The sequence below is a fragment of the Perca flavescens genome, chromosome 5, assembly GCF_004354835.1.
Source record: "Perca flavescens isolate YP-PL-M2 chromosome 5, PFLA_1.0, whole genome shotgun sequence".
Lineage (NCBI taxonomy): Eukaryota > Metazoa > Chordata > Actinopteri > Perciformes > Percidae > Perca > Perca flavescens.
In genome coordinates, this window is record NC_041335.1 from 29,402,049 (window position 1) to 29,426,168 (window position 24,120).

Genomic DNA, 24,120 nt, shown 5'->3' on the forward strand with positions numbered 1-24,120 from the left:
TTTTAGCCGTTGTAGCAATTTTGCTCCAAGGATGGCAAAATGCTGGTCAGTCAGTCCAACACTTTCGTCTAGATTGAAATATTTCAACAATTATTGGATGGATGAAGGACATTTTCATTGACATTCATGGTTCCCAGAGGATGAACCCTAATGGTGATTCCTTGACTTTACCTGTAGCGCCAACATAACGTCCACATTTGTGGTTTTGAGTGAAATATCTCAACAACTGGCTGGATTACCATGACATTTGGCACAGACATACATGTTCCCCAAAGGACAACTTTGGTGTTCCCATAACTTTTTATCTAGAGCCATCATCTGGTCAAAATATCAGTTTGGATGACGTCTAAGACACAATTGCACTGCTCCGACATTAAAAAAAAGTTCATGAAACACTGACAAATCTCCCGAGTTTAACTATACTGAAGAAACTTCAGTCAAGGTTCAATTAAAGCCTTTATTTTTATATATGTACACACACACACACACACACACAAATATAGAATTGCCATGACACAGGAATAAATTAACATAATAAACACATTTTTAGAACAGCACGGATCACATTCAACACAGCACACATATCATATCACAGCAGCCGTGAAATATCTCTTAAAATACTCCCATGCACCGCCTGATTCTCTGACAAGGTCTGTTTCCACATTATAATAATGTCTAGTGATACTTTTGTTCCCATCCTTCTGTTTTTCTTTCTTTTTTTGAGGCAAATATGCTGCAGTGTCATCTTTAGAATAGAAGTTAATGCACCCAGAGAGGTCGGAAAATGTGTGTGCGTTTAAAGTCACTGCAGAAGCCGGACAGAGTTGACGTGGAGATGGTAGAGGAAGTCTGCGTAGGACGCGCCTCCGTTGGGACTCTTGTCCTCCACCAGGAGGCGCTGCAGGGTCTCCTCGCAGGTGTCGCCCTGCTTCACCAGCCACAGCTGAGACAGAAAAAAAGAAGAAAGACTTATCAGTGGCTGCGAGTGGCGTTATCATCGGTCAACACCCACGGTGAGTAATTCATCCTCATATGACTTTGGTGTGGATGTGGAGGACAGTACAAGAGGAGGTTACACGTCCCGCTTCTCAAAGTGCACAGCCTTCCTCTGCGACTTTACTTCTTTTTTTTGGGAGTCACGTCATGAATCTGTACTAGCATGACTTGAATATATTGCGTGGAAACGTCAAAACCCTAACACCATGTGTGCACCAGAACATTTACAACCGTTCACTTTCATTCATGAAGACAGTAGCCACACGCAAGGCACATTTGGCACCTCAAACACAATGGACAAAAACTGAAAAAGTGGCACGCCAATGGTCCCGCTATGTCGGTGCTCAAATTTGTTGTGTTAAGCATCATTTGACTGTTGGAAAAAAAACTGTCCAACTTGAAATGAACACTAGGAGGATGAGGTCCGTTTCCCCAGGTGGCAGCTCAACTTTACACTAAATCTGACATGACATGAACGCAGCATTAGGAGAAGCACCAGACTGGCAACCGAGGAGATATTAATCAACTTCACATCATATCGAGACAGGAACTGTGTTGTACTGGTGCTTATTTTAGCATAATCTTAGTTTATTTATTACGTGTTTTTATTTATGAGCTTAGAATTTTAAAGTCTCCTGTCTTGGACTGACTTTTTTATTGACTAGTGGATGTGTTAAACACAATTTTGTTTTTATGTCACGCATAAAAATGACAAATCTTGTAATTTACACAATCCCAATCACAGGTGTTGGCCGACTCATGAGGCTGTGGCAGCACGGCAGTCAGCAGCTCACCTTGCGGGCACAGGGTGCCTGGGAGCTCAGGGTGTTGATGAGGGAGCGAACACTGATGGACAGAGGGTTTTCAAGAACTGGCAGCTTGGTCTGAAGAGAAACACAAAACATCAGAAATGGACAGGAAACCTTTCAATGTTGCAGTGCGCTTCATGGACTGTCAGAAAAGCAATATTTTTTTTGTCTTTAGTGCCATAGAGAGCCGAAGTTACGCCCTTCTACTTCCGTTCCACGGGACCTATCAACGGGAGTGAATGGGGAAAAGACAAATTATTTTTTTTATCCCGTTTGAATTGAGCCATGAATTACAAATATGATGTTCTTCAGTTTAATAGATAATTTCGCAAGTCAGGAAAGTCTCAGTTTGTTGTTAAACTGTTGCAGTATAAGACTGTGAAAATAAATAATTAGAAAGACTACACACTTCAAAGTTGCATGGATGACGTCTCGCTGAAGCTACGATGTATCGTACTGGGGATGTAACGTTACTCTAATAATAATAATAATAATACATTTATTTATAAAGCGCTTTCAAGTCAAAGTGCTGTACAGAACGTAGAAAATGCAGTTTAAAAACAGTTCCAATGACTAAAATATAACACACACTCTCAGAAAAACATTAGATTAAAAATTAGGTCTCATACACAACAGTAAACAGATGGGTCTTTAGCTTTGCTTTAAAAACCTCAACAGAACAAGCCTGCCTGATGTTCAGAGGTAAGCTGTTCCACAATGTTGGTGCGTGGAAGGAAAAGGCCCGTTCCCCAATTGTCTTCTTTTTAACCCTTGGGACACTCAGAAGACCCGTCCCTGAGAACATGGGGGCTCGAGCAGGCACATAGGGTTTCACTAGGTCATTGAGATACAACGGTGCGCTGCCATTTAATATTTTATAAATTAGCAGCAACACCTTAAAGTCTGCTCTGGCATGAACAGGGAGCCAATGGAGAAACTAACACTGGTGTAATATGTTCATATCTGGAGGCCCCAGTCAGAACACGAGCCGCAGCATTCTGAACCAACTGCAGACTCCGCAGACTTTTCTTTGGCAGACCCGACAGAAGCACATTACAATAATCTAGCCTGGATGACACAAAGGCATGAATGAGGACCTCAGCGTCCTTAAACGACAGTATTGATCTTATCTTTGAGATGTTTCTGAGATGGAAAAAAGCAACTCTGGTCACCTCCTTAATATGTAAACCAAAAGAAAGTGTCTGATCAAAGAGCACACCAAGATTCTTAACTTGGTGTCTACGATTGATTACACAATCATCGAGAGACAAAGTAAAGTGATCATAAAGATGACCTAGTTATGCTGGTCCAATAACCATCATTTCGGTCTTGGCAGAATTAAGCAACAAAAAATTTGTTGATAACCACCTCTTAACAGCTGCAAGACAGGCCTCAAGTTTAGCTGTGTTAGACTCGCTTCCTACATCTAGTGGCATATACAGCTGCATGTCGTCAGCATAACAATGAAAAGCAATCCCAAAAGAACGGAAAATCTGACCCAATGGGGATAGGTAAAGTGAAAAAAAGCAATGGACCCAGTACAGAGCCTTGGGGAACCCCGTGGTTAACGGCACAGGACTCCGAAAATATGTTGTCATATAAAACACATTGAAATCTTTCTGACAGGTAGGATCTTAACCACTCTAGAACTTGTCCTGAGATACCAAAGAATTTCTCAAGTCTATCCAGTAATATACAGTGGTCAACCGTGTCGAAAGCAGCGCTAAGATCTAACAGCAAGAAAACGCTTGTTGACCCCGAATCTATAGACAGTAGCAAGTCATTCACCACTTTTGTAAGTGCTGTTTCTGTGGAATGATTTACCCGGAAAGCCGATTGAAATGGCTCAAATAGCTTATTTAGTGACAAATAATTTAAGAGCTGATTTGAGACCACTTTCTCAAACACTTTTGACAGAAAAGCCAAATTTGAGACAGGTCTATAGTTGGTCATGGAGTCTACATCCAAACTAGGCTTTGCTTGTTCTTTTGCTTATCTGCTGAAAACACTTCAGTGGATAAAACACATCAGGTAAGATAACGTTACATGGGTTGTGGAACAGAGCTAAGCTAGCTAGCTAGCGAGCAAGTTGAGCATCAAGCTAGGTGATGTAAATTGTGCGAGACTAGAGATGTAGTTCACTGAGCGGTTTCACACAAAACTAAGTGGTCATAAGACAAACCTACGGCTAACTGAGACTTTCATTGGTTGAAAAATGATCTTTTAAATTGACGAACGTCATTTGTAATATCGCATTATCATTTGAATACACTGGGCACGCACGTGATGGTGTGAAAAGAAAGCAGATTGTCTAATGCTACTCTGTGGTTGAAAATCATGAAAATACAGAAAATTCTTTCACAATGGTGAAAAATAAGACCAGGGATTTATTCGCTTGGAGCGACGACGAGGCTTTTCAAGGTATGTAAGCCTACCTAACGTTAATCGATTAGACTGAGTGACGTGCGTCGTCATTTCCAAAGGTCTCCGCTTCCGCCCGTCCAGACTACTACGAGTTTTCAAACTTAATCGGGGTCGGCAGTGTAGTAGTGTAGACGTCAGGCGTAAACGTAGCAAAAGCCAGCATTTTTAAAGAAAAACATCAGCTCAGAGGGGGCAGGCATCATCAGTCGTCTTCATATCAAACTAGTTTTTTTTTTTTATCATCACCTTCACCCATCCCCAACTCCTTGCTTTCCTGTTGTGACTTTCTCTTAAAATTACTTCACACTTTATAAAATACTGTTTCTAGCTGGCATTAAACAGGTTTATGTGTTTTTTTTTTTATTGTTGCCACAAGCATCTACTGATGTGTGAAGGTATGTTTTTTTTTTATAACTGAATGGTTCAAACCAACACCCTACATCCGTGTAATCTCTTACCTCTCCAGAGGGCAGGGAGGAGAAGCAGCTGGTGTTGAAGAGCTCGACCAGAGTGCATGTTGGGACTTGGTTGCCCACCCAGAGCAGCAGGGTGAGGGGTGAATGAACCAAATACAGACATCTGGGCTCCAGGCTGGCAGCACAGCAGCGCAGTGCCTCCTCTGGGTTTGGAGAGCTGGAGCGGTCCACTGACAGCACCTGCAGGGGACACATTGATGTGTTTCAATGTGTGAAAGCTACAAAGGCAAAAACTAAAGTAATGCCAAGATTGCAGAAAGTGACAGTCATCTACTGGCAATGTTAATAGCTTCAGAGAGAAATTACTCAAATACTCCATCCACAAACTGGTCAATGGAAATACCGGTCACAGGTCAACACTAAAGGTCCCATGACATGGTGCTCTTTGGATGCTTTTATATAGGCCTTAGTGGTCCCCTAATACTGTATCTGAAGTCTCTTTCCCATAATTACAGCCACTAGAGCCAGTCCCACAATGAGCTTTCCTTAGTAGGTGCCATTTCTGTAGCTATTGAGGAGGAGAGAGGGGGTGGGGTGTGGGCAAGGCAGAGGGTGGGGTGTGGCCTTGATCAACTGCCACTTTGCTTGTTTGAAAGCCATGATGTCTCTCTCTCGTGGGTGGGCCAAATTCTCTGGGTGGGCAAAGCAGAGAAAGGGGAGGTAGCCTTGCTCCTTATGACCTTATAAGGAGAAGATTCCAGATCGGCCCATCTGAGCTTTCATTTTCTCAAAGGCAGAGCAGGACACCCAGGGCTCGGTTTACACCTATCACCATTTCTAGCCACTGGGGGACCATAGGCAGGCTGGGGGAACGCATATTAATGTTAAAAAAACTTATAAAGTGAAATGTTCATGCCATGGGACCTTTGCTTAAGAAACGTTGTTTTGCCATTAAAAAAGAACTGCAGCCGGGTCTGTGCAGTTTGCCTGTTTCTGAAATATGTTTTTAAAATGAAAGGAAAGTTTCTTTTTCAATTGGCCACATGTTCACTGGATGAAATGCCATAGGATCCATACTTGATTTAAAATGACACTAAACATAGCACAGTATAAAAATAAAAACAAGACATTTCTCAGATGTAACTAATAATGGTTTAAAAACAATTAAAAGCTCAAAAAGCCACAATAACATACATCAAGAATCAGCCCAGTGTGTCTCTCCAACAGTATGAACCTGATGCTCTTCCTATGAAGAACCATTTTAAAGTAGTAGCTGACAGTCAGCTAAAACTAGTTTTAATAATTGATGCTACAGTGCCTAAAATATGAGATACTGGGATCTCTAAATGAAATGCCAAGAGTCAATATTCTGTCCCTAAGCTCTGTGGTGCAGAATTTTAGCCTGCTACATCAGCCTCACTCTGATCCGGACAAACTCTGTGGTGTTGATGCCACTGACCAGAGGCAGCAGCAGAGGGTAGAAGTGTGTGGAGGTGCAGCAGGTGTCCATGCTGAGCACCCGGCAGCGCTGCTGCAGCCGCTGGTGGATGGAGCTCCTCAGGCCCGGCAGCAGCACCTCGCTCTTCCTCAGACTGTTAATGTAAACAGGAAGTGCTCGCAGGTACTGAGGGAGGACCAGCTATACACACACACACACACACACACACACACACACACACAAATATTTAAATTAACTCATGCCGTAGTTCTGCACAGTACATATGAAGACGGGGATATAGAAGAAAAAGATGATGCCTGAGGGTAAAAACTTGGTTTGTAATGTAAAAATGAATAGAGGTGTAGGCCTGTAAAGAAACTAAACACTAAATAAATAAAGGATTAAAGTTAAGACCAAACATTTGTCATAAAGATTTTTCTCTACAATAACTGAAACAACATTTACACTTTTTAGACATTGAGAACAATGCATTCTCATGTTTTTAAGTGTAAAAAGAACCGTTTATACTTCCAGAAAATCTTGAAACTATGACGTGTATTTTATGTATCCAAACTTCACCTGCCCAGCAGACACAGAAGCAGAGCAGCAGTGTTTGCGGTAGGACGCCAACGCCTCGGTTACCTCCATCTGCAGCTCCTCCCTCAGCTCCTGTAGAGGGCGCTCCAACACTGCACAGTAAACTGCACAGAAAACACCAAAAGAACAAATTAATGTTTGTCTGATGTGACATTCTAAAGAATTACAGTTAGGAATTACTGTAAAGAAATCATACCAAGGCTATGCCATAACTAAGAAGGCAGCTTCTAATAGCTTCTAATACTTGTATACTTCTAATTCTTATTTTACAGTATTTTACAGTAAGACCGGTGGGACCGGCCCGTTCTGGGAAACGGCAAGGATTGCGGGTCGATTACGTGTATAGAGCAACGGCTTATACATTGTCCCATACTAGCAGCCTAAAATCTCGTATTTTATCTGCTTTTATATTTTGAATTGCTTTTAATTTTCTCTTTAATGTTTTATGTAAAGCACTTTGTGTTGCCCTGTTGCTGAAATGTGCTATACAAATAAAGCTGCCTTGCCTTACAGAGTACATACAAGGTTGAAATGAAATAAGTTCACTTATTACAACAAAGTGTGAATTTCAACTGGTTGACATGAGATCACTGATCAAAATCTAATTACAAAAAGTGTGAATTCAACCAAAAGGGTTTTGCGAAGGTTTTCCTTTCCAAATAGAGAAACAAAGACTTACAGTGACCACTATATTTTAAAATAAAACTACTTTTTCCACGCCAGAATGGGTGGCAAAAAAAAGAGATACGTCCCAGGGGGACCAATAGTGGAATGTAAAAGAAGAGTAAAAGTAATCTCGTATTTTATCTGCTTTTATATGTTTAACTGTTTTTAACTGCTCTTCAATGTTTAATTTCTTATACTGCACTGTAACTTTTATTCTCGTATTTTAATTTTTTTTTTTTATCGTTTTTATGTAAAGCACTTTGAATTACCCTGTTGCTGAAATGTGCTATACAAATAAAGCTGCCTTGCCTTGCCTACATGCATTGCATTCTACATTATATTTACTATTCAGATTTAGAGGTGAATCTACTGGGCTGTTGTATAACTAAACAGCAAGGTTTTAAATTGTGAAAAATCTTCTAATATTTATAGAAATGTTGTGCACTTATTTTTAAGAATGGACATAACAATATCTCAGATATGAGGGAATCTATAAACCTCTCTAATGTTGATCATGGTCTCATTTGTTTACGGATTGCATTGGCAAATTAATGCTGAACAGGGCTGGATTTATCACTTCAATTACATAATATTGATACTTTGCAAACTTGTGACCATATAATAACACAGAGGACAGTCTATTAATTTCCAAGCATTCATGCTATTTTACCTACATATCAATTTGCTAATTACAACAATGAATGCTGATGTTAGTAAGCATTGCATTTTATTTTTATTTATTTGTTCACAGTATAATGAATACATAACTTATACGCACTTATATCCAGTACAAGATCCTTACTTTTTTTGCAGTAGAAGGTGAGTAGTGTTTGGGCCTGGTACTGACGGAAAGTGTCCTGTAGGTGGCGAGAGCATCGCAGGGTCAGAGTGTGAACCCTGGTCCTCCTGTCTCCTGTCTGGGTGCTGTAAGACAATACCGTCTGACAGACAGGAGGGGAGAGAGGAGGATTACTCTGTAGTCAAACTGAAAATTAAGTGCCTTTATAGAGTATCGACAGATTGCAGTCTGCACTGAGTGACTGTTTTATTAAGGTCTGATAAAAGTAAAAAGTCTGTGGTGGCAGAGTTGTCGTCTCGTTTATAAAATGATCAAAATGTATCAAAATGATGTAGCAATTCAATTACATCTCAAGTAACAGACGGATTTGGATGACAAAAAGACAAGTGACAGGTGTTTTTTAACCCATTTCTGATCTAAATTGATGACCATGAACATACAGTAAACCCACCTGTATGGCTACGCCTCTCGTCTCATCCAGAGCTCTGCTGTGTGCGAGCTCCATAGCCAGCGTTGTCCTCCAATCAAGAGTTGCCATGGGGACCTGGCTGGGGCTTGGCCCAGGGATGAAAAGTCCATAACAGCCAGACACACGCATATCTGGTGAGAAAGGTCATATCATATAGTGGAATCACTGGTATGTGGGCATAATGAAAAAATAAATAAAACCTTAACCCTTGTGTTGTCTTCTCGTCCACCATGAACTTTTTGTCCTTCCGGGTCAAAATTGAAAATGAACTTTATCTTATGCTTTTTCTGACGTTTTATTCGCTTTTTCCGATGCTTTTTTTATTCACGGTCAATAAACCTAATTTAACCTAATTATTTTGTTAAAAAAAAAAAGAAGCAGAAATTATGAATTATTTTGACTAATCGTTAAGATCAGAAGATGTTGAGTGAATCACAGACTGGTATATGTCAAAGTTTGATCAGGATACTGTTTTAAAACCATAATTTTTTTTTCAAATGCTATAAAATGTTATAAAAACACCCAAAATTCAATGAAAGTAATCATGAATTTTACCTGCAAAGAATGTTGTATGGGTTCCATAACAAGGGTTAATACATATGTTGTGGGACTGCCCTCAAAACCAAAGATCTTTGGTTTGGTAAGACAAAGCAATCAATGATACACACTAATATAACCATTCCACTAATGCTGCAAAAAAATGTATTCTGGGGGATCTGCATAACTTCAGTAAAGTATCATCAAAAGTAAAAATATATTTCTTTCACTATGTATGGTCACAAAGACGGTAATTAATAACAACTGGATTGCTGATAATACACCTACACAGAAAGAATAGGTTACTCAAGCATAAAAATGATTAACTTAGAAAAAATTTCCTTTAAACAAGATAATGAGATGGAATATGCTGAAACATGGACACCAGTTGAAGCATTCTTACAATCACTATAAGAGAAAAAAGTGGAAAATTGATGAAAATTGAAAAGGCAAATATGATTTTGTATGAGGGTGCACAGGTAATATAACCTGACTCCGCCAGATGGATTGCTTCGCATTTGCTCGGCATATCCATCTGGGAACTTTCCGTTGGAGAACCTTTGGAAAGGGGCAGAAATACTGGTTAGCTGATTGGATGAACTATCTGTCTATCACCTATGTGGTGATAGACGGGCCAAATCAACCAATCAGATCCACGAAGCGTATGAAAATACAACCACAAGCCCGCCCCTGCTGCTGCAGTCAAAGCATAGCTCGTAAGCTACATGTCGGTAAAGGATATTTGCCATTTGTGTAACGAGAATTTAGGAATAAAAGGCACCATTTCAGGTTCCCGGTTCATATTCCAAAAGAAGGATCCAAGAGGAAAAAAAGCATTAGCAAGCGGCTAACAGAATTAGGGCTACCGCTGGCTGATAATACTGGTTAGCTGATTGGATAAACCACCGGTCTATCACCACCTAACCCACCTCAAAACCAACGCTGATTGGCCCGGTCGTTTGGCTAACGGCTCCAAATTTTCTCTACCTCAAGATGCCAGACTGATCTGCGAGTGGAAAACTGGAGCTCGCGAGATCAGGACGGTCTCACGAGGCTACAAGTAATAGGGGTATGGTTTTGAATTGTAAATGTGTTGTAGTGTTTGTTTGGTTTGATATCCAGTATGCAATGTATGTATGTAATTTATTTAGCTGAAATAAAATAATGAAATAAAAAAAAAAAAAAACTCACCTTTGCTGACAAAAATCCTGAGCTCAGCCTTGTAGCCGGTGTCCGTGTCGACAATGCTCTTTAGATCAGCGCGGAAACGCTCTCTGTCCAATTCTCCCTGTAGTGGGAATTAAAAAAATACCAGTCTAAAATGGAACCTCCTCATCTGTACACTTGGCATTTAACCAACGGTGATCATTTTACCAAAATACAACTAAAAACACTACGTGTCTGTTGCTCAATCTGGCGCTTCAAAGTGCTAATAGCTGAATATTTGAGAGGGGTCTGGCTGCAGACCTCCAGTGTCAGGCTGCTTCCGTTGCAGGCTCCACTCTCAAATAACTAATCAGGCGGTATTTAACTCCTAATAAGACTGTAGCAACACGCCAATAGGTAGCAGTATACAGTGCTATGTGTACCACTTCTTCATTTGGTTACAACAAAGACAAAAGTGCTTAAAATTGTAGAAAACGACAATGTTTACTACGTGTGATGCACAACGTAGCCATCTTTGAAAGTGAACTCGGGGTCCTCTGAGTTCAGACGACTTGACGAGTTGTATATACGACCTCGGTGGCGTTCTTTTTGCAACTTCCGGTTCGTAACTCCGGAAAACAACTCGTAAATCGACTTCGGTGGACAAAAAGAACGCACCATTAGCTAAACTAACGTTAGCTGGAGGCTAGCGTGGGAACAGATTGAGCCAGACTCCTTCGAGACACGCACAAAAAGTTTGTTATTTCCGGTCCTGACACTGGGGGCAGCCTGAGAGTGGAGCCTGCAACGGAACCAGCCTGACACTGGAGGTCTGCAGCCAGACCCTCTTGGAATATTTTGCCATATGTTTGGTATAGGTAAACAGCGCATTTTTACTCTGTGCTAAGTTAACTGGCTGCTAGCTGTAGCCTTACATTTAGCAGACAAAAATGAAAGTGGTCTTCTCATCCAACTCTAGGCAAGAAAGCGAATAAACATATTTCCCAAAACGTCAAACTATTTAACAAAAGATCACAACAGATTTTTTTCTCTTTATGTCGTTAATTGTGTGCCAATGGGAGGAGCTGTTATATGTGATATACCTGGAGGTGGCTGAAGGTGTACAGAGCTCCACCTGTTAGATATGGTATGTGCCCTGGCCAAGCCCCGCCCACGTCCTGCTGGGAGAGGACAAACATGTGAACGCCGCAGCCCTGACTGACGCACTCCTTGGCCAATGAGATGGCTGGCTCTGATGGCTGGAAGATGGACTGGGAAGAACAAAGGAGGAGGGAATTAATGCAAACATGCGACCATGAAACCCTCTTCATACTTGCACACAATGCTTCTGTTGTTTTATCCTCACACACCGCCAACTGTGTGTGTGTGCGTGTGTTACGTACCTTTGATTTGTTGGAGCCAAAGAACCCTGAGGATGAGTTTGTGTGTTCCATCTCTATCAGAGGGGCAGTATGGAAGATCAGCAGCTTGCCGGGACAACTCAGGGCCTAAAAAAGAAAATCATATCATGATGCTGACAATAGTGAAGATGATGAGAGAGGATGCTGTTAAGTTACGCTGTTAGTTTACAAAACATCAGGATTATTATCCCTCTTTGTGCAGCCACAATAAATACAGGATAAACCTTCAATAAACATTGAATAAAAATCCATCAAACCCCATCTGAGCTTACTGACCTGCAGTACCGCTAGCCCTGTTTTGACAGGCAGTTCCATGGGAACTCCACTCGAGTCATCACACTCTGAACTAAATTGAGGAATAAGCTGCAACACACTAGACACACAAAACAGAGAGATTGATGTATGCCAAAGAAATGAAATTACTTTCAGCAAGCAGCAAAAATGTCAGGGAAGTATTTGTTACTTTATGGTCATAGACAACATTTCTGGAAGTGACCATACTAAACACCTCCTTTATATATGGGCAAAAGATGTCAACCAACAGTACAAAGTCACTAGCATCATAAAAACTAGTCTCTCTCTCTCTCTCTCTCTCTCTCTCTCAAAACATCAATTAATTGCACAATTTGCTGTAGTTAATGGCGATTAATCGCTTTTTTTAAATTGAGACTGAAGCTTATAATAATGGATATTTAAATGCTAAATCACTTAACTTTGCAAATATGAAGAAAAAACCAAACAAGGAAAGGTTCTGCTAAGTTCAGAATGTTTAATATCTTTCAGAACAACAGCAGCAACAATTTGGCTTATTTAGTCCTGCTGAAGGCTGCTGAAACGGCTAGAAACTGTCTGACTTGAGAGCAGATTTTTGTCACCGTCCCCGGCTGCTGTCGCCTGCTCTCGTCTACTTTACAGGCGAGGCGCCGTTCATCTCCAACAAGCCGAGAGTTCAGTCGGCGGCAGGGCAGTCGGGACTCACCCGGAAATGGCGAGCGGAATGAGGTGACTAGTCTCTCAAAATCTGACGAAAATCTTCTAAACTGACCTTTGTTGAGCTGAAATGAAGACAGATTCAGCAACTGCACGGCCTGTTTCTCGCTTAAAATGTTTTCAGAAACATGTTTCAGTGAACTATCTTAGTACAATATGAGATCGTATTCTGAACGGCCGCCATGACAGTCTGGCTTTGAATTTCCGGAGAAAACAAACCCATGTGATGCGTTCGTCCAATCAGCTGCCGGTTTTCATTACTTGGGCAACAATACAGAGTAGCGCTGCCTTGTGTTATGGAGACGTATTACGTTTCTCAGCCGCCACATGAAGTAAACAAACACAGCTGCGTTAATTTCGTTAATTTATTTTAACGAGTTAAATATTAAAAAGTTTAACGCGTTAATTTTGACAGCCCTAATATATATATATATATATATATATATATATAAGGTGTCCTCTAAACCACTACCCAGATTGCTGATCAGTCTGCTTTTTAAACTAAAATCTAAAAGACAAAACTGAGCTTGTCAGATTTAGGCTGGCTTTGTAAAGCTCATACATGAACATGAAATTACAATATTACTTATAAGAGTGATGTGTGAAACTATGAGCAGAATCATGTGCACAATGTAGTACTTCTACTATTTTAGTTCAGCATACAGACTCAAAATGCAAAACTTATCCGACAAAATACAACGGTCAACACACGTGTTACCTGTCGATACTGTCTATACAGTCTTTCAGGGACACCAGAAGCCCCTCCCTCACAGGTAGCTGCAGGTCGTCTGTCTCCGTGATGACCAGCATGTGTGGGCGGGACAGGGCGGGGCTGAGATCGTACAGGTGGATCCTACTGTCGTACGTCATCAAACCAACGCGGATGTCTGACGTGGCATCACCATCCTCCCTAAACAAAGAAGATAAGTTTTTAAAGACTGCTGACTGGAAACCAGAGCATGGATTACTGTCCCCATTTTCCCAGTAAACTTGCATTGGGATACTAATGAGCAGGCTGTGAAAAGTCTGAGTGTGTATAGTAGTTAGGAGGTAAAGTGTTTTACCTCTTCAGGGAGCTGAGCAAAGTAAGTATTTGTTGTGTTGCAAACGCCAAATGTCCTCCTCTCACCGCTGACGCAGACACATCTATGGCTAGAAGCAGCGCAGCAGGTTCACCCTGAGATAAAGTACAACAGTTTACACACACATGGCATCTTTCCCCACAAAAACAAATAAATGTCACTTATTCCCCAGTTACAGTATGCACACTTGTCCTTCCCTATGATTATTTTTTCAATTAAATTTGGTCTGCAGAATGTCAGAAAAGAGCAAAAACAAGTTCCCAAGTTCCCAGAGCCCTGTGTGACATGTCAAAATAGCTTGTTTCCCTCTATCAACAGCCCAAAACACCCAAATAAAACAGAAAGAAACACATCCTCACATTTGAGAAGCAAATAATTGTTATTACTGCTTGATAAATGTCCTATTAATGAATTAATAATTGAATGATATCAGGTTGCAGAAATCCTCACAAATAGGGGTGTCCCATTTAAAACTAGTGGCCCAAAGTTTTTTCTATTTTGGATGTTTTAGCATTCTGTATTAGGAAGTGAAACATTCTTCATACGCATTATCCAGACTGCCGCTTCCCATCACACACACATGCACACGTTTGACAAATCCCATATTAAACAGCGGGTAACGATAACTAAAAACCAGCAACCAAAACTAAGAATGTGAAACTAACCTTCTGCGAATTAAGTATCTCGTATGACCCCATACTGAGTTCAGGTCTCTTGTCTTTATCCACCCGAACCCCCTCCACCCCTTTGGTGGGCTGGTAGTGTTGCCACGGCACTGAGACACAAAAGAGGAGAGAAAAACGGATGCTGCATGCAAAGGAAGCAACTAACTCAGGAAAGTACCTTCAAGGGAAGGTGCAGCAGTTCAACACATTGAAAACAGCTCTGATCACTGAAGTAGAATGGACTTTTTTTTTTTACCAGGAAATTATATTACCGTAACTGTACTGGAATCACAGCTACAGTATCTTACAGGAATAACGCTGAACTTTAACTAGAGTTTGGGCAGGATCATTACCTACATACTTAGATGCTCAATGTTAAATCTTACCTTCACTGAGTTTACCACAGAAGGGGCAGTAAAACCTCTGACCACAGTCCTGCCAGCCCATCGCAGGGCACATGGAGGCTCCGCAACCACCACAACCTGTAAGACACTCTGGCTCGTTGCACACTGGCAGGAGCTTCTAGAGGCAACAAACACACACACACATTCACATTGTCTATATCTCCACAGAAACCGTACTCTACGCGGGTTAATTGTAGCATTACAAAATGGCTTCAACTCCATGCAAACATCTCTTCTAGATATTGTGTATTTTACTACTACTAACTACTAAGTCCTTGTTTCGTTATTGCCGTTTTTCCTAACGTATTTTTAATAGATAATAGAATCAGGCAAAGTAGCTAAGAACTGACCTCTCCAGCATTTTGTTTTGCCAGAGGGGTGAGCAGAGCTCCCAGCGGCAGCCGGCTGAGCAGGGCAGTCTGACCGTCACAGGGCACACAGTACGAGGCGGAGCGGATGGCGAACGGACTTGCGTTACCTTAAAAGTTTAACAGAGACAAGGTCAGGAATGACATGAAGGTTGGCTTGAAGTACAGTGAAACTCAAAATGGTGACAGGAAGAGTTAGAGGGGGGAAACTGATACATTAACAAATCAAATTATTATTTTTGAGTTCTACCACAGCACAGAAAAAAAAAAAAAACACTAATCTGACTATAAGACACTAATTGAACAATTCCAGTGCAGACAGGAGTTGTCATTATCCTTTCCTGGGTCTGAACCATACAGTAGACTGTGGGTCCAAACTAAAACAATTCTGCCAATAAAGTGAAAACTGACATCATGTAGGAAGCACAAACTAATCTTGAGCTTTAGCAAAAAGCAGCGACATTACAAATTTTTCCAAACACTTGCTGTGAAACATGACATGGGTGTTTTCCAAGATAAGTCTCCATTTCTCTCACATTAAATATGCTTGTGTCAAATGTGTTTGTCTTGTTTTACCCATGTCTGTTTTACCTCCGTCGATAATCCACGTCATAATTTTTCACAGTGCTAAAAGTGCATTCACGTGCAAGGAATACAAATTGCTTACATTTCAGCCATAATGGCGCAGTGTTAAGTATGCCACCAGGACCCATAGCACTGGATGAAATCCATTTTTACAGAGCGTATCTCTGTGACACAGATACAGACAGTGTTGTGTGCGTTTACCCTTGTCCTCTACAATACAGGAGGTAGTTGCCAGAGGAGGAAGACGGGAAAAAGGCTCGGAGACAAAGACCTTGCCCTCCCACTCTGCCCTGTCCTCTGCAATCACCTTCACCTGAGGCAGACAGAGAGTGACAAACGTGTAACCTTTTCAATCAGCAAGAGGATGGTAACGTTTCACTATATATTTAGAGGCAGGAACTATCATAACATATCTATATTCATACAATAGACATAATGTAGGTCATCTCTTTGTTTAAAGAAACACAGTATATTAGTAGTTTTCTAGTATTTCTAGTTAAAAATGCCAAGCTGCATATTAGAAATCACTAATACAAGTACTGGACCGTTACTTTCCACACATCGTTGGCACACGTCAATTGATTATATATTGTTATGCTTGGTGAATGTGTGTCACACCTAAGGGTAAAAGCCTGAAACAAGCAGAGCAGGAAATAGTCTTTTATTGTCAGGGGAGCTGCAGATGTCAGCCAAGAGAATATGTGAAGAGAGAGAATACCCACAGAACTAAGGAACATCACATCTATCAAATCATTCTCCAAATACATAAAACATTGGTTATTAACTAACCAAATATGCTGCCATAACACAGAATAATGTGTTTGTTTTTATCGCTATAGTAGTGTCTCTGTGTGTACTTATGTGTCGTTGATGCATTCTAATGTGTGTTTATGCACGTTTACCTGTGTCTACTGTCTATGATACTTGTGTTGTTTTTTTCATGCCATCAACCTGCCAGTTGTCATGTCATTTTACTTGTCTATGTTTATGTCTTTCTTGTTTTATGTGTATTTGTTGTATTGTTGTAGCGTATCTATTGTTTTAAGCCATCAACCTGCTAGGGACTGCAGATGAAAATTAGCCTGTATGGCTAAATCTGGCACATTTACACGTTGGACTCTGTACTCATGTTGATTAATGTGCGTTGTCCCTTTTAAATAAAGAAATCTGAGAATGAAAGAACTTACAACACTGGGCAGGAGCTCTGGGTCCAGGCCATAACGAGACTCCGAGTTAGGAGACTAAAGAGAGAGAGAATGTATTCTATACATTATTTTAGCACACAGACACGTTTTTGGTAAGACTTTGTCGTCCCAGACTGTATATTCAATACGATATGCAGCAATATTCAGTCTAGAAAGACAGCCTTTGACTCTGTAAATAGATAAAATGCATGTTCAAACTATTTAGCTCTGAGGTTAAATGGAAAATATCTACAAATCAAATTGACACTGTTACCTTAGATACATTGTCATGCACTAAATAAACAAGAATACATAACTGAACAATTGTAAGTGTAATTGCAAGGTACATGGTGAGTTACTGTTTTAACAGCTTTCAAAGTTTAGAGTGAATCTCTATCAGAGCTGAAATAATTAACAGATTGACTGAAAATAAATTAACAATTTTGTTAATTTTAATCTATATAACAATAAAAAAATAAAAAAACAAAATCATTCTCTGATTCTAGCTTCTCTTGTGTGGGAATAAGCTGTGTTTGTATTATTTTTTTGTGTAAACTGAATATCTTCAGGTTGTGGACTCAAACAACAGCAAAACAACACATTTGAGGATTTCAACTTGGAACCTGGGAAACCGTGATTAGCATGTCTCTTTATTTTATAACACTTATAATTTGATCATTTGAGAAAAAGGAGTTTTAAAACTGTTTCTGTATTTTCCCCACCTGTGGCGTGATGTTCCTGTCCTGTCCTCCCGCATTGGGTACAAACTCGTTTATTGTTCCTTAGGAGAAAACAGAGAAGTTAGCCTACACAATGGAGGAGAGATCCTATATTATTATCAGAGTATTATATTCTGAACTAAGTGGGCTGTTTTCATTCAGACTGCAACACTTGTTTGAGATAGTTAAAGTATAATGTAAATGACTGTAGTATACACACTGGGTGATGGGGTTAACCCGTGGGAGGCTCTGCAACATACATGCAAGCATGTCATGTACACATTCCAAATGAACTTACCTCTTGAGTGTGCTGCAGGTGTCCACTGAGGCTGTTGTTGGATGGGAGAGGTGGGCGAGGCATGATTGTGTGTGTATCCAACAGAGGACTCAACATTTGGACTCTCAAATGCAGGCTGAGGTGTACACTGTGGACTCTGGTTTACACCAAACGATGGAGGGCTAATGGGCAGATGTTTTTGATGCGGTGACTGAGGTCCATTCAGTGAACCCTGCTGTGTGCGCGGAGGCTGGAAAGGGGAAGATATTCCTTGGTAAGGGCTGTAAGGAGAGTAAAATGGCATTTCTTGGAGCTTGCAAGGTGGCATCCCCTCCCTCATAAGAGGGAGAGAACAAGGAGGTATGTTTCTTCCTTGACTTGCAGCTGAAACCACAGCTGAAACATGAGCATCAGGAATGATTCGATGCTCACTCTGGTCAGCATTATCAGCATACAGCGTGCTTCTGTATGAAAAGGTGATGGAGTCGCTCTGGCAGCTGTGGTCGGATGCCTGCAGGTGCTCATAGCAAGGTCTCTGGTCAGAAGGCGAGCTCAGACTAAGGTGCTGAAAGCTGGGCAGAGGGTTGCAGGAGGGTCCTTGAGGTGAAGCTGGGGACCAGCCGTTCTGGCCCGCCCATGGCTGACAGGGTGTCTGGCTCTGTTTGGCTGTGGGGACATCCATCATTCTCCATAACCATCACTGATAGGTGTGTTTCTCATTGGAGGCGGGATCTAGCTGGGCAACACAATCATGCAAAATTGATGATCAGGGACAGGTAACATACTGTAACCTACATCCATGGGACAGGGTCGTGATGTGATTCTCAGCTGTCTCCTCAGACAGGCCAACATGTCTCACTGACAGTTAATGCAGATAGCTTTAGGCTAACGTTACTTGCAGCTAATAAGGACAATTTAGCTTCTTTTATTTTTAGATTCACCGTTAGCTATATCTTTGCAAACAATGTAGCTGTTGACCTAGCTCTGGTCATACCACACCGTATGATTTAAAAAAACATAAATAGCTTATTTGAGGAATGGGCTAACGATATTCTAGCCAATAAGCCCTACAACATATGTGCTCTCGTTGATGCCTGGATGCTGGATAACAATCTTATTTTAAGTAATTAAATATTAGATACCTTTGGACATCAACGGAAACAGGAGGCTTTGCGTGCGTTCGTTCCTGCCTTTAACGTTAGCTTCTTCCCCCATCTGCGGCGGAAGCGATACACTTCAGAGGTTAAAATTATTTTCTATTTCCATCATATTAAAATTAAATTCCATGACAAAAGAAACTGCTGAATGATGATGAACTCATAGACGTATTAAAAGAACTTCATGATTTTAGCCACACACAACCGGCTACATTCATAAACCTGCCTTTGCTGCAATGTTAGCGTCAAGTTAGCGACAATCACAACAAGGCATTTCCGTGTTTTTCCTTTCAAAATACAAGCCTGTGAAACTTAGGTACAAGCAATACTTGATTAGAATTAAAAATATATAAACTAAAAAGCTATAAACTATCATAGCAGTAAATGAATTATCCTGAGTTTCTTCAATGGGTGCATGTATGCATTGTTGGACGATTGAAGAATAAGCACAATGTTGAGGTATTGTACTTAGTTATTCCTTTCATGCTACTTTATAGTGGGCTACTAATATTTCAGAAAATAAATTGTGTAACTTTAACTCCACTACAGCTATAGTTTTCAGACACAGAAAACCTGAGTTCATGAAATAATACACTGTTAAGGATTACTACCTAACTACCCTCTACTTTACTACTACATGCTTGTCAAGGTACAGTTATTTTTAAAGTCTATGAGTAGGCCTACACCATAAAAAAAAAGTGTTGCTAATACTTGTCGGACTTCTTCCACCACTGCTTATAAGATTGTATGTGTATGATATTCATACATACAAGGACAAAGACACACTTGGCCTGACAGGGAGGCACGAACCAATGAAAAACCATGTGTCCGTCATTTTATGAGTGCAATACAGTTAACTTGTGTTTTTGTTCAAAATAAACTGCTAGAATATTATTCTTGGCACTTTATTGTTTGCAAGCGGTTATACAAAGTTGAACAAGATACAGTATACCAAAGAGAAAAAAAAAAAAAATACAGTACACCAGATAACGTGGTCACAGAAGTTAACTTAAAGCTCCGAAAACATACTATAGTAATTAGTCATCAGCTAATTAGACACATTATTTGTCAGTATGCATGAGCCGTCTAAATTAGATTTATAAAAACACCATATTGAAAGATAGAGAATCATAATCCACAAAAATAAAACATTATTTATCAATTTATTCTTGGGCATCCTAATAGATGTAAATGCTCACAATGTTGCATAAGAGACTAAGATGGAAAATAATAGTCTCGCATTGCCAGACCTTCCTCCACAGTGCTGCAGAGGAGGGTCTGGCTAGTCCACACAACATTCTGGGATGGGAGAAAAACGTGCTCTGGTTCATTGACAATTCTTTAAACCAATCACAATCGTCTTAAGTGGGCTAAGCGCCGGACGCCTCTGCAAAATAGCCTCGGGAAGGAACTTGTTTTGGTGGAACGTGTGCACGTAGGAAAGCGACCTCTGGAATTAAAATAGCTGTCGTGTGTGTGATGAGAATGAGAGTTTAGAATGCAAACACAAAGAGAGCAGAAGGTGAGGGGCATCCGCCTGAAAACACGGAACCTGCGGCGGCACCGGAACAATCCCGTAAAAAAAAAAACTGACTGAAAGACAAAGAATAACAGAGAATGGTGAAGAATAAGAAAACAGAAGAGGGAAGCGTTACACAAAATAGATTCTGCCATTTGAAAAAACATTCCATTTACATGTCCAGACTTGTGCTGTGGTTCCACTTGCCCAGGCCCGTTAACCGTTTGTGGAGGTTGCTTTGGAAGTTCCGCTTTGCCTTTTTAGGGCAGTGATCCTGTTCCTGACGTAGTCCTTTACACCTTTCCATGAACGGCTCCTCAGTGCTTCTGGCTCAGCCTCAAGACACTGAATGCAGTCGCTCTTCTGAGGCACCTTGTGTCCTTCAATTAATGCCATCATGTGTCTTTCGACAGCAAGAATCTCTGCTTCCTCCCATTTTTGTTTTCCATTATTTTGGGAGCCTGCGTGGTAAAAGAGAAATGAGTGAAGTTCTGCCATCACTAAATAACTCCAGAACACTAAAGATTCCTTAAAATTACAAGTAGACAGATTTTAATCATCACAGGCACTCTTTGTACTGTTGTTCACATTTGTTGTCAAAGACTCCAAATCCTCACCGCCCATATTTTCTTCAAATTTACACTTGGACAACGAGGTGGACAATAAATAAGAACTCTCAGAGATACTTTGCCTCGGCCGCCCTTTGATCGTTTTGTGATTAAAGAATTTTAGCCCACAATTTAAAAAAACAAGTGGATAGAAGGACGATGTGATCAACATTACTACCTTTTTTGCCCGAGTTGACAGATTTTAGTGGCACAGTCATGTTGGCGCGTGTTGTTGCTCCATGTGTTTGTTCATGACGAAGATCTGATGCAGAAATGGAGAAATAAATAAAAAAAACTAAATTAAAAATCAGATTATTTTCTTTCTCATGTACAGCTAACACTTCAGGCTTTTCACACAACACCTTACCACAGACTGACTAAATCTCATTTAATCCTGCATAAAACTATGTAAAACTTTACTCTGGTATTTTGGCTTTTGCAATTTTAAATCATTTAAAAAAAAAAAAAAAAAGAAAAATCTTACCATCAGAGTCCATTTCAACATCATCCAGCTGCATGCTGCTGTCCTGTCGGAGGCTTCGGACTTGATTATTAGGGCCTAAAATTTGGTTGGCCTCTTTTTCATCCAGGTTAATCAGCTGTAGCATTGTTGTGTAATGCTTCTGCATCTTTGCGACTGTCAGGGCTTCAGGGTCTTTGGCTCCACATGCTTTGATGTATGTTCGTATGCAAGCTGCCCCATTGTAGGCAGACAGTGAATGTGGTCGGCCAAACAGGAAGGGATTCTTACTGGGGACTCCACATGCCTCGCGGAGCTGTACGAGAAGCTCTAACGCGGACACGAATGACGGTTTTAGTAAAACGGGGACCATTCGCCCACATGGCCCTCGTATGTCAACTCTAGCGAAGAACCCGCACATGTTTTTTTCCAAATCTGAGGCGGATAGGTCCATGTTATCATGCGAGTTTGACTTTTTCAGGGACATAAAAGCCTTTAGTTGCACCAACGATACCTCTCCGGGTTTTCTCCTGTTAAAAAGTATCGTCCGAGTGAGTATTACCCTGGCCAGAGCAGCATAGTTTTCTGCAGAATGGCTGTCTCTGAGGTTTTTTTTTCAGCAAGAGGATGAACATTCTCCATGTGGAAATTCAGTAGCTTTACATCTTGAGCAAATGGCACCTTCTTCACAGTTTTCAATTTTGTTTCCCTCAGTGTTTTTAATGCGCCTGCAGAAATTAGCTTGTTCCATTCTTTCTGGTACACAGAGAGGAAGTTTTGGGCAGACTCTGCCAGGCTTGCATCACCACACTGCAATGCGTTACCCTCAACAATACTGCAGATCTTCTGTAGGGCGTAGCCAAGCTTGATGGCAAGTGAAGGAATGCTGTGCGTTTTCTTTTCTGGATTGTAGCCTGCCAAGACATTCACTGCAGACACCACGTGTGGGAAGCTTGACGGGAGAAAGAAGTCTTGTAGTTTCTCCAGAGGGGTTATTTTTCGAGCTTCGAGTACAAGTCTTGCTACCTGCCGAAGATTTTGCCTTATATAATCGTGCTTCTTCAGATCAGAGCCGTGCTTGTTAAACAGGAGCTCGCCAAACTGCAAAATAACCTCGTCCTCCATGATAGCTTGTGTCACATCATCGTATGCCATTTTTGACAGAACCTCCTTAAAACCATCACTTATGCCAAGGTCTCCTGAAGTTTCAAGCACACTGTGAAATGTCATACTCTTTCTTCTGATCACTGATTCACTTTCATTCTCATCTCTCTCTGGGCACAGCTTCATGTGTCTGTGCAAAGCTGTCTTTAGAAAAAGACCTTGACAATAAAGACAATGAACAAAGTCTCTGGCTTTTTGAGTTTTACTCGGCCTTTTCCTGACAGCAAGTTGGCCCTTCCCTGTTTTCAAGACATCTTTATTATGAGCAAAGTTTCCTTGATTTATTAGCCTGTTCCATATCTTTTGTCTTTCTCTGGAAAGTTTGGGATACTGGAATGCAGCTGCAACCTCTGCTTTGTCACTGTGGATACTCTCAAGATGCCGCGACATTTTAGATATTGGCTTAGAGCAAAACAAACAATAGTTCCTCCTGTCATAAACACGGTGTGCTTTAGAACCTGAAGTGGGCAACACTACAGTTTCGGAAGACTTCTTCCAGTTAGTTGCACGTATCCGTTTTAGAGGAATGACTCCTTTGTCCTTAAACGAAGAACAATCTGATTTAGCCCTTGTTTTCCCTGGCAGAGGAAGTTTTTCATCCGTAGGAGTCAAGGGTCTGCTGTGACTGGATTCATCTGAAGAGCCCCCGTCAGGGAAATCAGAGAGGTCACCATCTCTGTTGGGCAAGTAATCGGGATCACTGTCATCCTCTGACTTGACTGAGGCATTTTCTATTTTCTGAAAAAAAAAAAATGTAATGTGAAAATAAGGTCACGAACAATCTGTGTTGGCAGCAAATTTAATCCTAGTTAGTGAGTGAGTATTTGTTTTTAATATTTTAAATTTCTAAACTAAGAAACAAACTAAACTAAATACTTACCATAGTACCACACCTAATTTGAGAAAGAGATCATTTTAAAAAGATGTGCAATTCATCTTCGTTTGACTTAAAAAAATTTAATTCAGTAATGGTTGTTAAGTTTGTACTCAGGCATTTGATGGAGTTCAACATCACAACTATTAATGAGTATTCTTATACTAACAGAATACAACTGCTCTGACGCTATGGAACTGGAAACCAGATTCAGAAGTTCAAGGTTTACGTAACTAATGTTGAAATTGTCAACATTCCCAAAATGTCCTTGCTCTGCTCAAATCTATAATCATATCTGGCGACCTTCATATTCTCCAAATAAAAAAAAAAAAACCTACTACCAGAG

At 40.7% G+C, this 24,120-nt stretch overlaps 2 protein-coding genes across 3 annotated transcripts in view; both read right to left on the minus strand.

The window, feature by feature from the left end:
* Positions 1–412: 412 nt before the first annotated feature.
* On the minus strand, positions 413–19,393 carry si:dkey-13n15.2 (protein transport protein Sec24C). Of its 2 annotated transcripts, none has more exons than XM_028578072.1 (21): positions 19,135–19,393; positions 18,014–18,724; positions 17,719–17,777; positions 17,000–17,053; positions 16,014–16,125; positions 15,210–15,337; positions 14,842–14,977; positions 14,456–14,565; positions 13,773–13,885; positions 13,427–13,618; positions 11,995–12,091; positions 11,701–11,805; positions 11,401–11,568; positions 10,343–10,439; positions 8,597–8,745; positions 8,149–8,287; positions 6,663–6,784; positions 6,105–6,284; positions 4,688–4,885; positions 1,791–1,880; positions 413–943 (listed from the first exon to the last, which is right to left on the minus strand). In XM_028578072.1, exons 2-21 carry the CDS (start codon positions 18,675–18,677, stop codon positions 803–805), a joined length of 3,054 nt encoding a protein of 1,017 aa, XP_028433873.1. In that variant the 5' UTR covers positions 18,678–18,724; positions 19,135–19,393; the 3' UTR covers positions 413–802. The 2 variants fall into 2 exon arrangements, with proteins under 2 accessions (XP_028433873.1, XP_028433872.1); XM_028578071.1 differs by having other exon boundaries at positions 18,014–18,728.
* A 1,166-nt stretch (positions 19,394–20,559) lies between these two features.
* The window catches only part of LOC114555443 (uncharacterized), an 8,188-nt gene continuing 4,627 nt past the window's right edge, over positions 20,560–24,120 (minus strand). The window contains exons 8-10 of the mRNA XM_028577812.1: positions 21,761–23,638; positions 21,455–21,538; positions 20,560–21,129 (exon numbers count right to left, since the gene is read on the minus strand). Of these exons, the coding sequence (XP_028433613.1) occupies positions 22,295–23,638 (1,344 nt within the window). The 3' untranslated portion in view covers positions 20,560–21,129; positions 21,455–21,538; positions 21,761–22,294. The remainder of the gene's footprint in view (positions 21,130–21,454; positions 21,539–21,760; positions 23,639–24,120) is intronic.